Source organism: Cygnus atratus, chromosome 4, assembly GCF_013377495.2.
Source record: "Cygnus atratus isolate AKBS03 ecotype Queensland, Australia chromosome 4, CAtr_DNAZoo_HiC_assembly, whole genome shotgun sequence".
Taxonomy (NCBI): Eukaryota; Metazoa; Chordata; class Aves; order Anseriformes; family Anatidae; genus Cygnus; species Cygnus atratus.
In genome coordinates this window covers 3191642-3206999 of record NC_066365.1, presented here as the reverse complement: position 1 = coordinate 3206999, position 15358 = coordinate 3191642, and the positions used below count along the sequence as shown (strand labels likewise).

The following is a 15358-nucleotide window of genomic DNA, read 5'->3' as shown; positions in this document are numbered from 1 at the left end:
CCAGTGGGAGGAAAGGCTTCCTCTTCAGGAAGATGAGTTTCCAGCCACTCACACTATATGCCCTTTCAAGAATGCCAATTCTTGGCATTTTGCATGCCTGCCATTTTGCATGCCTGCCACAGAAGCAGCTCCTACTGCAGCTGTCAACATTCTTCATGACTGCAGGAGTTATGGTAGAAAAAGTAGATGTGTGCCTTGACTACTTCTAAAATATATATATATGTATATATATAATTTATTTAGGTCTTCTTCCTAGGAGCTTCTGTACCTCAGGTATTGCTGGAAGGAAGGAGGTATTTTAGTATGTGAAAGTAGTTGTGGAACAACAAAAAAATTAATTTTGTCCACCAGGTGGCACTTTGTCATCGGGCCTCTGTTTGAAAGCACCTGGAAAAGTATATATATGATTATATGAGGTGTAAACTCTTATTGAGCAAGGATTAGTGTGTTTCCGGAAATGCAGTCTACTCAGATTTCTTCTAGGGAAGTGATTTTGATCTTAATGAAGGGAATGGGACTTTATTTTCATTGACTTAAAATAAAAACAGCTTGGCCTCAATTAGGTGAAAGCTTTAGGGAAATAAAATCTATTTGCAGTGTGTAGGACAGACTACATTTTCCCTCTATCTGGTTTGTTAGAAGATATGAGTGCCAGTGACTTATATCTAATGCAGCAGAAAAAGGGAAATGTAAGAATGGTGCAAACTCAGAATTTTGGACAACGAGCAAGCCAGACAGGTGATAAAATTCATTCTGGAAGAGCTTCCTGCACTTATGGAAAACGTGCTAGTAGAGAGCTCATAAACTGTTATTTTGATGCAGTTTTAGTCCAGCACACATGTTGTCTGATGTTCCTTTTCCAATATAACAGGTAGAAGTCAGGCTGCAGACATTAGTATAAGTGTAAAAACAACAGTAGACTGTAAATGAGAAAAAAATATATATGGGGTGGGGGCAGCACAGTTTGAGCTTGGAAACAGCCATTTTAACAGTCATCTGTGCAAAAACTGGAGTTTAGTGTTGTTTAAAATGCTTGATTCTGCCCAGTTTGCATGATTATGTGTGAGTATGTTTAGGTAAAGGTAGCAATGTAAGGTCCAGGTGATGTGCAATACACTGATGGCAGCTGGAACCCAGTAGAACAGATCCACCTCGTTTGGCAGCAGTGAGCCCACACCAGTATCCCCAGTCAGTACACTCCTGGAAATGCAAGTGCAGGTCTCACTGGTAGAGACTTTCGATCCTTTCCTCTCTCTTGCAGCAGCTCTCTGACAGTAATGGCTTTCCCAGAAGCCGGACGCTGAGATCACAGAGAAGCTCTGCCAAGCCCTTTGCGCTCAGACAGATCTCTGACACTGTCCCAGCTGGTGGTTAGGGAACAACACGCTGATGACATGGAATTGGAGAAGAGGTTTAATTTCCAGTCCAGCCAGTCCACATTTTGGCCTTATTTTTCTGTTCATTTGCATCAAGGGTATTTTAGAACTGTCTGGTGCTGTCCTGCTCTGCTTGCTTTTCCAGGCTTCTCAGAGGCTGCTGAAAGCACCTCTGTATACATTACTTCTCATTGAAAACAGGGAAAGTTTCTGTCTCCTTCATGCATGTACAATTATTGAATGTTTCCTGAACCCTGGAAAGCGTTGTTCTGCTGAAAAAGCAGGTTTTCATATCAATCACTTATAAGTGAGCTGGAAAAAGGCTGTAGGTGAGCAAGTGAATAATGATTGTAAGAACAAACACAGGAAAATGCTATCTATGGTATCTAGTTCTCTTTCTTAGAAACAATAAAAGGCTTAATCTTGCACAAAGCTGGCATAAAAGTCCCATTTACTCTGACCAATTTCTTGCTGTTAATGAGAAGTGTTTCCAAGGCATTTGCTTCAATTAGCTTTTCTATAAGGAAGCGCAATTGTGCTAATTTACCCTGCACAGCAGGAATTTGCCTGACCCTGCACTGTCATTGGGAGCAGATGCTGATCTGGAGATCATATGTGCAATCAGTGTCCAGTTGTAGAAATAAGCAACTCAAGTGATAAGTGATTCCCAGAAACAGAGCAGCATACTCAAATCACACTGATGCTGTTTCTGATCTCAAGCACTTTGCTAGTGGTCTCATGATGAGTTTTAGCTGAGTTGTTAAAAACACACACTGAAATGAAAACTGATACCCAGGTCCTGCCTACAGAGAGGCTGCTTCCTTTAAAATGTCCTCTGTCCCCTATACCTTAGGTCCTCGAGATGTAGTTGTATAGTTCTGCCTGGCCACAACGAAAGTGCTCAAGGGTCCCTGCACGGCTCTCCACTGTACACATCAGAGGAACGTCTCCTGATGGAAAATGTGGCTGCAGAGGAACAATTTCTAACATTCTCTTTGCTGTCATCTCCAGTCCCATCCTGCTAGTTCCACCCTATTTCTTCTCTGCCCTCAACCCAGAATTATTACTGTAATTAGTTATTAAAGGAATTAAAGGAGAAGATTTCTTATCTTTACCAAATTCACTCCAAAATATACTACAGGAGTGGTATTCTAAAACTGAGAATAAGACTATTTCATCATCGTTGCCATGGTGACCAAAACTAGGACAGTAACTTTTTTTTTTTAATTATTTTAGCTTCCTCTCTCCTTGTGCTTCTCATATGCCGAAGAACTTGGTCTCTGGACAGGAGTCTGACTAACTGCAGAGCACCGAATTTCTAAGCCATGAAAAAGAAAAGAAATTAAATGTTTGAGAGTTTTATGATTGTTTCCCTCAGGAGGAAAAAAAAAATAGGCAGGGATGAGAAAGTGCTCTTACTGAGAAAGGAGGGAGAGGTGACAGAAGAGAGTAAGGATGAGGTTAACACAGACATTTAGAAACAACATTTTAAGGTGACAAGAAGCAGGTGGTCTTCTTAATGTTTAGGGACTCCTCCTAATGCCACCTGCTGCCAGACTCTTGACCCAGGATCACAAAGGAACAACACTACTACAAAGTCACAGACCAATTTCCCTGATATATAGTTCCAGATACGTTATATTCCTTTCCAGACTCCAGCTCAAAGCAAGGAGATAGGTGAACACTTGAACACTTACAGCTGAACACTTACAGGTCCCTTCAGTCCTGGAGCTGTAAATTACAATGTCTTTTTTCACTTTCTTCACCCCAAGGCAAGAACTAAAAACAAAGTTGAAGCCTACATGCATTTCTTACAAGACTATAGGTGCATTTGTAAACTCAATGAAAACTGTAGTAAAAGCTCCTAGTAAAAGCTTTTTAGCATGCAACCTCATGATTTTATATTGTAGTCTGCAGAGTGCCTCTCTGTATAAAGTTAGTTATGAAATTTTTCAGCTAATAGCAAGGGGAAAAGACAATCAGACAGGAGGAACACTGAATTCTAATTGAAAAACTAAGGATCATATAACTTGATAACAAATTCAAAATGAAGAAAAGAAACTGCAATGAAATCGATTTGGGCAACTAACTTGAATTTAAATGGGGTTTACTGTAATTTCACAGCTTTTCCCTTTCCAAATGTAAAGATCAAAAGCTTTATTAGATATGGTATATTTAGAAACATTTCAGTATAACCATTTCTTAAAATTTCTGACTTTTTCTCCTTTTGAAAATACTTTAAAAAATAAAGGATTTTTTGCTTTACAGTCAGGTTCTGCTGCTTTGGAACAACCCAATTTCTCATTATTTTGCTTGGTCATGCCTTCATTCATATGGCAGTGATGAAACTGACTGGGAATGTCTGTAGTCATTAAAGTCAGGCTGAGGTTCCATACATAGCAGTACAGGTAATACAGCAAGTATCAAGTACAATACAGCAAATACAGCAAATACAAAATCAATACAGCAAGTTTCAAGTAATCACCTGCAGTGTAAAAGACACTGCAATTTCACATCAGGCTTGTGTCACATCTACAGCTTCCAGCACCAGTTCTCCTCTGTAACAATCATGCATCAAACATTTCCTTCAAGCCTCAAAATACAGCGGTGGTGCCGACTACTCCTCCGAACCAGGAAGGTCATCACAGAGTTTAAACAGAATGCTGAACTAAAACTCAGGGCATGGGTTTGTCAGCTTGCCTCCTTCTTGACTAGATGCCTTAACTTAATGAGTTTTCATCTCTTTAAAATGGCTGCCCTGAGTTAGTCTAAATCACGTGGCTATTTCAGCATCTGGTGGGTCAGCAAGGCTGGTCTGACAGGCTGGTCTCCATGAGAGAGGCCTGCAGTAAGCTGTCCTACAAAGAATGTTTCAGGATAGCTGCCCAGAGGGGAAAACAAAATCTTAAAAATATGTGAATTAGCTTTACTCCAGTACTATTATATTCTGTTATTTTCTAGCATTAAAAGCTATGCAGTTTTAGTCATTAAAAAGGGATGAATGAGGACATCAAAAGGAAAATTAAACTTAGTTGTTAGAAAAGCTATTCAATAACTTCTTTTTCCGCTGATTTTCCCTTTGGAATTATTAATTTTCTTTCATCTTGCTCTCCTCTCTTTTTTTTCTTTTTTTCTTTTTTTTTTCTTTTTTTTCTTTTTTTTCTTTTTTTTTCATTTTTTTTCTTTTTTTTTTTAAATAAGCAAAACAGTCATGCAGTGCTGGAGCAGACATACAGTTCTTTGGTAGCAATAAATGTGCACCATTCTGTTTGAATGTCTCCCCTGAATATGAAGTACAAAAAAAAAATTGAGAAGGCAAAAAATCCTGGGGTATTTTACAAGCTAGAAGGGCTCAGTTAATTTTTTCATGAACTACACCAGCTATTGATAGTTAGAAGATAAGTTATCTGGGTATGGTAATTTTTTCATTGCATATAAAGCTGAATATGAAGCTGAATCGTGATCTCTGAGTTGCTCTTAAAAACTTAATAGCCATTTCTCTATTGTAAGTCTATGGTAAACTTTTATACTAGCTCCCCGACACCAATGTGGAAGGAAAAACAAAGTAAAAAAATAGTAAGCATTTCAAAGCAGAATTCATGCAGTATTCTCAGTGTCGGAATAGGTAATATTTAAGCCAGTTTGCTCAGGAGATGAGGAACAGAAGGCTTGACAGCCATGAAAAACTCAATTATTTGGGATTTCTTTGTTGTTATTTTGTTGTTGTTGTTTCTTTTTCCTTTATATTTCTCCTTTCCCACTTACTGTGTTTGTCTTTTGTTGCCCTGAGGAGAAACTGTAGTGGCAATAGTATCTTCTTTGCATTTCTTTAATTAAATTCTGGAAAGCACCAGATGCTTACATTTGCAACATCCCTTACCCATACTAAAGTACAAAGGAGTTAATCATACAGTGGGCTTTGGTTTACTCTGAACCCAGGCTGGGGCAGCGTTAATTCAGTCATGCCATTTAGTTAAAGTATAGCCTCCCATCACAACAGGTCTCTGGAGCATTGTTCTGCATTGTCTTTTCATTCCAGTAGAGAAATCTGAATTTTTGGTTCTCTCTGTAGTTTGAATTATTAAAGGCTTGATCTGTAATCATTTCTTCTTGCCCTTGAGTTAACTGTTATAACTTGAGCCTTAGGAAGTGTCTGGTTCGGTCATATTGAAATATAGCTAGGGCTTAGAAACAGCAGGAGAATTTCAAGGGCTGATGGTTCGTACTACTTTTAACCAGATTCAAAGTTTATTTAGGTGCCCCAAAACCAGACTCAAAGGTTACTTATGTGCCCAAATATATGAATAGGCATTCCCAGGAATTTTAACAAACATCTCCGGCTATTTTTAAAATCCTGGTGTGAGATTATTTGCATCCTGTGATGTCTAAACATTCTTTGACCATGTCTTTCCAGGGGTACTGCAGCATTGTGCCAGACAAATGTTAGGCAGCTATTTTGGCATACACCCAACAAACAGCCACTGAATTCACAATCTGTACCTTTCATAACAGAAATCTTATTCCAGTAGTCAGTGGTGCAACTGGGATGCAGATCACTTCCCAGGTCCATTCTCGGGCTGACCAGAGGAGCTTCTTATCAATTCACCTTTTTGCACCCTCAGGATTCCCCTGGGAAGGAAACGCCAGCATCCAAGGCAGGAGGGACCCCACAGCGCTGCGGCCTGTCCCCCGTGGGGGACTTGGATATGCACTACACAAGTCACCCCAGTCAGATGAACGTATCCTGCTCGACCTTCCTATCTCACAAGATAACTATCAGGTATTCACAAGGATTTGTTCGTGGATGAGCTGCAGACCCAGAACTTTATTTAAATGAATGACTGAACAAATAATTAAAAACAAAAAAAAAAAAAAACACATTTGAGGAAAACTTGTTATGCTTGGGGACAATTAACAAAGAAGAGAGGTAAAATTCATCAGATAATTTTCCATTATGAATTATTCATGTAATTCTACTGGAAACTTTAAATTAGTGTAAGATAAAGATCCTAATTTATTGTTCCCTTCCATGAAGCATAAGAGTATGTGAGAGCTTCAAACAACTAGGCTTTGTTAAAAAAAAAGATTTATTTTCTTTTTATTTTAAAGCACATCACATAGGCCTTTTTAAGTCTTTTACAACTCACTTGGATGAACTTTATCTGATTATTAGTTATGTTAAAATAGTTACAGAAAATGAAGTTGGGGCCATGTAAACTGAAGTCATCACCAAGCATAGCCCTGACTCATCAGGCATAGCTCGAGTCTTACACACATGCACACAGAGCTTTCTCACAGGCTGCTATTGTCAGAAAATAAAATACCATCTACTGCAGGCAAAGGAAGAAAAAAAAAAAAAAGGCCCAGCCAAGTAAAAACAAAACACAAATTGTGTGTTTTTCTGGTCAGCCTTGCTCCTGGTGTCTGTTGATCTACCCGCTCTGGGGTGCGTGGAAGCCTCCTCGGTTAGTCATCAGGCCATTCCTCTTCATTTTATCTTGTCTACCTAGTGCTTATATAAATTAATTGCTATTTCTTTAAGAATATCTGGTTGCCACAGTTCCTTCTGCTTGCTTAGATACTACAAATTTTCATCAGGCAGTAACAATCTTCCCCAGTTTTAATAAAAAGACCTTTCCTGCCACTACATGCCTAGCATCGCCTTGTTCTTTCTGTTGCTGTTTTATAGACTCAAAAACACTTAAAACCATAATTAATTTGCACACATGAGATTTAACACATGCACACACACGGTACAGTACCCTAATATTCTGGCCTGCCCTTGCTTGCACTCCAAAAAACACACAAGGTGCAACATTGAGGAAAGCGTAGGTCTTCATTTTAGCCTAACAAGTTTTACATTACAAGCCCATAGGAAGTGCCCATAGCCTAAACATGCCTGCCCTCAAAATAATAATCACGTTTCATGTAAGCACAAAGAGATTCCCCGTGGAGGAGGGGAAGCGTAATTAAAGGTTGGGGACAAGGTCACAGATCCATGCTGTGAAGTGCTCAGCACCAGAGCTTCCCTCTCCCCTCTTTCATGCCAAATGTCTCGAGCCATTTGTTTCTGTGCCCGTGACTCAAAGCACCAGCCTTAGTTTAACTAAACCAGGTTTAGTTTCAACAGCACTGTTCATGGGACTAGGCCAGGAATGATCACAAGCCCTGTATAACACTCAGCCCATACATTTCCACCCCGAGAAGTGTCTGCTCCACAGTAGGAAGAGGTGTGGAAGGGTGGCGGGCCACCAGAGTGGACAAGGAAGGGAGCGGCAGGGAGGGACTTGTGAAAGTGGGGTGGCACACAAATGGGTTTGTGCTGTAAACATGAAGCATCGCATTAGCAACCCGTCAGGCTTATTTCAACTTACAGATGAATTGAGAGAATAAATTTATTGCTGTTGAACACAGCAAACAGGGCTGCAAAAAGAAAAGGGTTGTGTGACAAGGGAGAACTGCTGGAAGCACAAGAGCTTTGTGAGTGGCAGCAAGTACAAAATTGGATTCGTGCTTCAAGTGCCCTGTGGTATATACATGAATAAATACGCTGCTATAAATTTGGACGGCCTATACATTTTCAAAGCACTGTTTGGCCTGCTTTGAGCTTTAGTAGAGTAGTGAATGCTTAGAGAAGGTTCATGGCAGGAAAAAAATCAAATCCCTCTTTTCAAATGGTAACCAAGAAGAAAGGTTATAAATTGAGAAAGAGCAACATGACTGAAGTAAGCAAAATTAAGGTCAGTTAGTTATGGTTACCCAGTTACCCAGTAACCCTGTGGGTATGCAAAATGGAGCCCTGATTTTGCTTAGATCAGTAGGGTTAGTGGAGGTAAGTATGGTTCATGCAAGCAGACTGTGCAGAAAATCAGGCTCATCATCAAGGATGCTAAATGAACCTAAGTTAACAGAATTAAATAAAAAAGGGAAAATTTAGATTTGATACCAAGAGAGGAGACATTTGTTAGATTTTTTTTTATACTGTGAAATAATATTCAAGGGAAATGGCAGAATTCACTTGGGACATAAAAAAAAATTAGACTGCTGAATGCATTTGCAAAGATACTGCAGAAAACCACCCTCCAGCACCTGGGAATGCTCCAGGTGACCTTTTGTAATAGATCTTCTCCATTACTGCTTTGTTTTTCCCTTTCTGAGCCCCCATATATGAGCCTATATGTGTTTTGCTTTGGCCCTCAGATAAGATTGCATGATATATATCAACTATCGGAGAATAGGGATTGCTAATGGGGGCTGATCTTCAATGTCATTTTGTCATTACACGTGGAAGAAAAAGGAACCAAATTAATTGTTTCATTTCATTTTTATTCAGTATACTCTAATATATTTTCATGTTTTGAATTACAATTTCTCCCAGTTCACTTAGTAGCCAGTATTGGAAAAGGCATTTCTTGTATTTCTTAATTTGCTTGAAGGATCTAGGGAAATTACAGATTTTAACAGCTTTACTTCAAAAATCCATATAAGAGCTACAATGACCACCATAAGCTGCACGGTCATACTGGACAAATTGTCTGAGAGTTTAGAGAATTTACTTATATTAACATCTGGAATATAAAGTAGATAAAACCCATCAGAGAGTTTGAAATGTTTCATTCATCAGTAAATCCATTATGCTGTACTAAACCACATTGACCCCTTCGCAGTTATGACAAAAGTTTCCATTACCAGAGGTTTAAAGAACCTCTGTTTTTTCCAAGCCTTTTAGTATTTAGATAAACTCTGGAGTATGGAAAGATTCAGGATTAAACTGTGCACTCAGCTATCTGAGTGAATCACATACTGAAGTCAGTTTTATCTGTTAGATGCATATAAAGAGAAAAAATAGTCTTTTTCTTTCAGGAGTCCTTAACCACATACTTATTAGGGGAAGCTAGCTGAGTTGTTGCTGGTAAGAAATGTCAGGTTGCAGGCAGGTAAGAGCTCAGCATATCCCCCAGTCCTTTCTGAGGGCCCTTCCTGGGGTTATTTTCTGTTAAAAATAACCCCAAAGGCCCAGCTGGGTCTGGAGCAGATGCAGGCACACAAGAGTTGTGTAGCTGTTGAATGAGCTAGTGCACGAGGCCCAGTTTGAGGCTGGCTTTAGGTGTTTGTGCTAGCTTTATGCCAGCTGAGACAGATGACACACAGTACGTGCTCTGCCATAAGATCTGTGCCAAATTTTGACCTGTTTGAAGCAGCAAGGTATCTCACGTCTGTATTACACGGCTATGGCCTTTCAATCTGGTATTAAGAGGGCTAAAACTGGTTCTCAGTGGCCTTTGATCCCTCCACTGAAATACTGCCCTCGCTCCCAGCGCAGTGCCTGGGCTCAGGCAGCCCCAAATCCCCTATCACTGGAACCCAGCAGAAAACTCTCCTGAGGTATCACTGCAGTGTCTGCTGCTCTTGCCCAAGCACATACTGTTGGATACAGTTAGAGAGCACACACCTGGCTAGAGGGAGTTTTAGTCTGACTCGCTCCAGCTGTTCCCACATTTTGTGGTGTAGAGCGGTGTTTCCGACAGGCCACTGTGACCGGCCTGTCCCAGCTCTGAGCAAAGCCACAGCATTGTCTTCCTCCTACAGCAAGCACCCATTTCTCCAGAAACCCAATTAATTACAGACTCTGTCATGAGGTTCTGACTTGCCTTACTGACCCCAAATGACAAAGGCTCATTCAAGAGGATCTCTCTTTTTCCCTTAAGAGATATGTTGTCTGTTTGACACGTAGAGTAAGGCATTCTTTTCCGGAATCTACCCTTTAACTTTATAAGAGCCAGAAAACATAACATGCTCGTGGCATTGCCTTTTCTAAGACTATTTACTATGAAGGGGAACAGGTTTCTTCGAGGTTATTAAAGTTGCGCAGGCCGTAACAGTGTCTGCATCCAAAGAAAACCCCGTGAGGGCTTCAAAGGCCCTGTTCTTCCCGTGGGCACTGGAGCCTCTGCCCCCAGAGGTGCATGGGGAGCACCCACGCGCTGAGCATCACGAAGAGGCCACCAAAGGCCAACAGTTGTGGTTAGGAACAGCGTGGCTTTTGTGAAATACAGTTAGCTTTGCTTCGCTGCAGAAGTTACGGGAGAATTTTCTTCTGCTGAGGTCAACATGAAGCCGGTAGGGCTTTGGAGAGTTGAGGAGGGAACCATAGCACAAAGCCAGCCAGCAGTTAGAGCACTCCTGGCACACCGCTTGCCGGACCCTGCGAGGCAGCAGGGATCAGAGGCTGTGCAGCAAAGAACAGCTGTGGCTTCAGCTTCTTCCAAACGCACGCTTCACCATGCACAAACCTGCAGAGGTTTGTGGTGGCCAGAGGCCACCAGCCCAACCCAGGGCGCTGGCAATTGACTCGGTGTGCATACAGGTCCATGTCTGTAAAAAAACACACTTGGCGGTGGCCTGAAGGTGTGACTACACCACAACAGGCCGAGCGGTTCTCTGTGGTGGTTTTGGGTTGACCACAGCTGCCGCTGTTCGTTGCCCAATAGTAACGGCAGGAAAAGCAAAAAGCAGGTGGGATTCTTCACAAGCAGCAGCAGGCTCCACACCCAAGGGCCGGAAAGCCACACAAAATTCGGATGAACGCCCGATTTCCACATAATCACAGGTCGTGTTAGCACCTCAACTAACTGACTGCCTGTGGAAACCCAGCGGGGCCGGGCTGGGGGGCGGGAATCCCGCTCGTCTCAGGCGGGACGGGGCCAGGACCGGGGCTGGGACTGGGACTGGGGCAGGGACCGGGATTCGGGCTGGGGTCGGGGTTGGGACTGCGAACACACAACTCCTTCCCGTGGGGAGCCCAGGCCCGGCCCCGGCCCCGGCCCCGGCCCCGCCCCGCGGCGAGGAGGAGCCGGGAGCGGACGGCTCCGCTCGGCGCTGCGGGAGGAAGCGCCTTTCTCCTCCTCCTCGTCCTCCTGCTGCTGCTGCTGCTGCTGCTGCTGTTCGGCCACCGCCGCCCCGAGGAGCCATGGGCTCCGCGGCCGAGCTGCTGCCGCCGCCCGGGGAGTGCGAGCGGGAGTCGGCGGAGCCCGCCCGGCACCGGCGGTGCCCAGCGGAGCAGGTCGGTGGTGGCGGGGCTGGGGCTGCGGGGGGTTAGGGCCGAGACCCACACCCCGACACCCACCCCCCGACAGATAGCCACCCCCCGACACACCCACCCTGCCCCGGGGCCACCGCTGGGCTCGTTCTGGGGGGGGGCCCGTCCCCGTGCCTGGAGCCCCTGCTGCTCCCTAGAGCAGGGCTCGGCCCCTGGCTCGAAATCACTGTTCTTAATGCACCTTTATTGATGTTTGTGTTTTCTTTTTTAACTTCTATTTTTAATACTTAATTGTAATGAGCTGCTCTAAACCCCTTGAGGATAGTCAAGGAAGAGAAATGCATTATCGCAGGTAATTACACCGGAGCAAGCAGAGCTGCTGGAGTACATCCTGAACTAACTTTCAGACAGATTTCTTTAATTTGATAGTTACTTCTGTTGAAAGTCTGTATAGGCTAGCCCTGTCTGCATTGAACCAGAAATGAGCCTTTTCACAGCTAGAAATAGCTTAGTGTTTGAAAGTGTCTAGTGGCACTGACGGCCAGAAGCACTCCACTTCTGATGGACACGAGGTTTTTCTCAGTGGCCATTCACATAAGCCTGTGCGCCTTTCTGGTCCCTTCCCCTGGCAAAGGTGGGCAGAGCAGGAGGGCACCTGGACATGGGGTTGGGCAGGACATGCTGAGAGGTGTAGCAGTGCCAGCCCTTGAGCGGGATGCTGTGGGAGGTGAGTCGGAAACACTGACCGGCTCTGGTGCTGTCTCCTGTCACCAAAGCCACCGTCAGGTTGGTCTCGGCTGTCACTACTCCAGGCCTTGGCCCCTCATGAAGCAGGGGAGTCTCCAGGTGCATTGGTGCGGCTGCAGGAGCAGTGTAGCAGGAGGCCATTCAGGCTGGAGAACCACTTGCCCTGCTGCTAAAAGTGTTTTGAAATGAACTTGGCGAAGGTACCGCTCGAGCGGCCAACTTTCCCATAAGTTGAGGCGTCGCATTTGGATAGCCAGGCAGAGATTTTAAATAGGCTGTGAGAAAAAGGGAGGAAATGCTTTCCATTTACTGGAAATGTGCCACTGTTGTTAGTGTGTGGTGGGGTTTTTTTTCTGCATACTGGGGTGCCAGCACTGGGACAAAAAATAAACTTGATTTAGAAATTAGGAATATCAATTGCCTTCACTTAAAAATATATAATGAACTATATGAAAACATATATAACCATGGAAATATACTATGTAATAGTAAAAGTAATCATAACTTGTAAATATGAGTGTTTTATTTTTATGTGTATATGGGGAAGGAGAATCTGGAGTTAGCAGTAGCAAGATCTGTTGCAAACTTGGGCTTCAAGAAAAGCAGAAAAAGCAGAAAGGCCAAGGTTCTCTTGAAGTAAAGAAGTAGACGAGAGCAAATCCTTTGGCCTTTTACGAGGGGTTTTTTTAAGTGATGACCTGGGGCTGGTACCCTGGGGGTTATTTTATTTTTTCCCCATTTCCTCCCAAATGTACTCACTTTGTGTAAGACCCTACCTACTGGTATAATTCTAAAATAATACCTTCTTGATTAGCAGGACATAAATAATACTATATACACTTTTTTTTTTTTTTGAGAATAGTCTCTAGGAAATCTATTTATGAAATGCTAAACCCTCTGGCTGTAATATTGTATTGAAGCTTATTACAGTAAGGACAGCAAGAACCTGCCTAATGAAGTTAGTGAGAGGTACATTTTTAAAAGACTAAAAGGGTGTGTTACTAAATGTCATACATGGCCTATGAAATTCATTACTGCAATAGGCTGTAGAGTTACCTGCTTCAGCAATTAGGTTAAAAGCTGAACCAGATGATAATGTGATTAATATTCTTTGTAGGTTTGCATGCAAAGATGAGAATGATTAAACTTTGAAGCGCTGCGGAACCAGGGTTGTTTTCTTCCACCGTTCTTTTATTACCCTGCTGGTGTGACAATATTGTAAATGTTATCAGGGTAAGCCACGAAATGGGAGTAGAAGGGTGAAATATACGGTGGTGTGTGATAACAAAAGGTGAGGCAAAAGTCCCGCATTACGGTAGGACATGAGGTAGCGTTAGCAGCAGTCACAGTGCCTGAAGTGTTTATAGGGACTTGGAAGCCAACCTGTGTTGGCTTTCAGTGCAGGTAAATTGTCGTGCTTTAAAAGCAGGGTGAATGAGGGTGGCTGACTTGCTATGACTCTGTGAACTGTCAGCTGTAACTGATGCTGGTAAAGGCAGGGCTCAGGAGACTTCTGGGGCAAGCATGAAATCTCTGCTCAGCTCACACCAGACCAGTTTTGTTTTCAGTAGTCGTCTGTCATCAAACTGTTTTGCAGGAGAAAGAAATTCCATGAATATATATATATATATATATATATATATTTTTTTTTCCTCATAGATAAACCTGTACTGAGAATGTTCTGTCTAGGCTGTAATGGGTTTACCCTCTTATAATCTGTTTAAGTTGAGGGCAATGGCAAAATTCCAGGTTTGCTTCGCTGAAGCTAAGATTTCCACCTTGAGCTGGTTGAAGATAAACAGAATCCCAAGTGTTGTCAGACAGCTAAGCAAAACCATCCTCCTAGATGGTATCTAAATGTGGAGCTAATATGCGATGTGTGTATTCACACGTAGGTAAATTAGCTTACGGTCACCCTTTTATTAACCTGTGTTTCTGACTTTTTGGGTTGCTTTATTATTTTGAACAGCATTTTATCTCTGTAAATGGAGTATTTTACCTTTTAATAGATGGATTCAGCTTTAGAAGAACTATTATATAAAAAAAAATTGGTGTTGCCCATCGAGAATTATGTTGAATATGTATGGATATCTTAGCTGAAGGTTTTCAAGTCCTGAACTTTTTGAGTAAGTTTCCAGTATACTGTATCACTAGTATTTCTCCAGGATGGAAAGAATCAGCTGAGACAAAATTAGAGGGTGCTTTCAACAGCATCATGGTCTCTCTCATAGAAACGTTTCATTGTCCTGTAGCACACTGACTGCACCACAGATCTATACTATATTGCCTGGAACTACTTAGTTTCAGTTACAAGTCAGCACGTGGCAACTGTGGTGCCAAAGGCTAGAAACTTCTAATTTATTCTGCACCAAGATGAAAAAGCTGAAAATTGTAGGCTTTTCCTGCTTGCCCTTGTTGGGATTTGTTTCCAAACTGAAAATAGCAATACCTGGCAGGAAGGGCTTATTCCAAAATTTGTTCTGGATCTCCTAGAGACTTAACTCTATTGCAGAGGTTCATAACTACACAGTAATAGCTTTCTAAAAATCATTATTGGGTTTTCTGAGCATTGGTAGTGTTTTAAGAAAAAACAAGCCTTCAGATGTACTTGTAGCACCTGCACTAGGTAGCATAGCATGCTCTGCTTTAATAATATGAAGATCCTACTTTGTTAAAAACAAAAGTATTCTGGAGAAAGAAGCAAACTGAAATGTCTTCTCCCTAGGAGGAAATACTAACCATTGCTGCATTTCACAAGCCAGAGGATTAATACCAGGCTGACCGTACAGCTGACTGCAACCTTCTGCTGGCTCAAGCAGACCGCTTTGAGCAGGGAAACCTTGATAAAACAAAATCCTGTGGACATTGTGGCTAGGTGCAAGGCAAAGATGGTTGGAAATGACTTTTGGTCTGGTCCCTGAGAGAAATCAGGGCACGGCTGGGATGGGGTCACGGAAACAGCAGGAGGAGTGCCTTCTGCAGCCAAGGGAAGGGCATGGGCAGGCGGCAGCATTCCGTGCCAGGGGAGGCACCCTCTCCTCTGACCTCCCGTACACGTGTTTGGGTGCACCACTCTCACGTTTGCTGCCGAAATAGTGGGGGAGCTAATACATTGCTCTTGCTTCTCTTATGTTGTTGCTTGTTTCTATAGAAACATCTTGTTTCTACTTCGTAAATGGTGTCTAGGTTCTTGCTG

General features: G+C 42.7%; 1 protein-coding gene across 4 annotated transcripts in view; it reads left to right on the top strand.

Moving 5' to 3' along the window:
• Positions 1-15358, top strand: part of FAM241A (family with sequence similarity 241 member A) — a 229315-nt gene that overhangs the window by 203807 nt on the left and 10150 nt on the right. For 2 of the 4 annotated variants that reach the window (XM_035560824.2, XM_035560742.2), the window contains exon 3: positions 5999-6156. The exons of the other annotated variants lie outside the window; for them this stretch is intronic. In XM_035560824.2, the coding sequence (XP_035416717.1) occupies positions 5999-6156 (158 nt within the window). The remainder of the gene's footprint in view (positions 1-5998; positions 6157-15358) is intronic. 4 annotated transcript variants of the gene reach the window in all.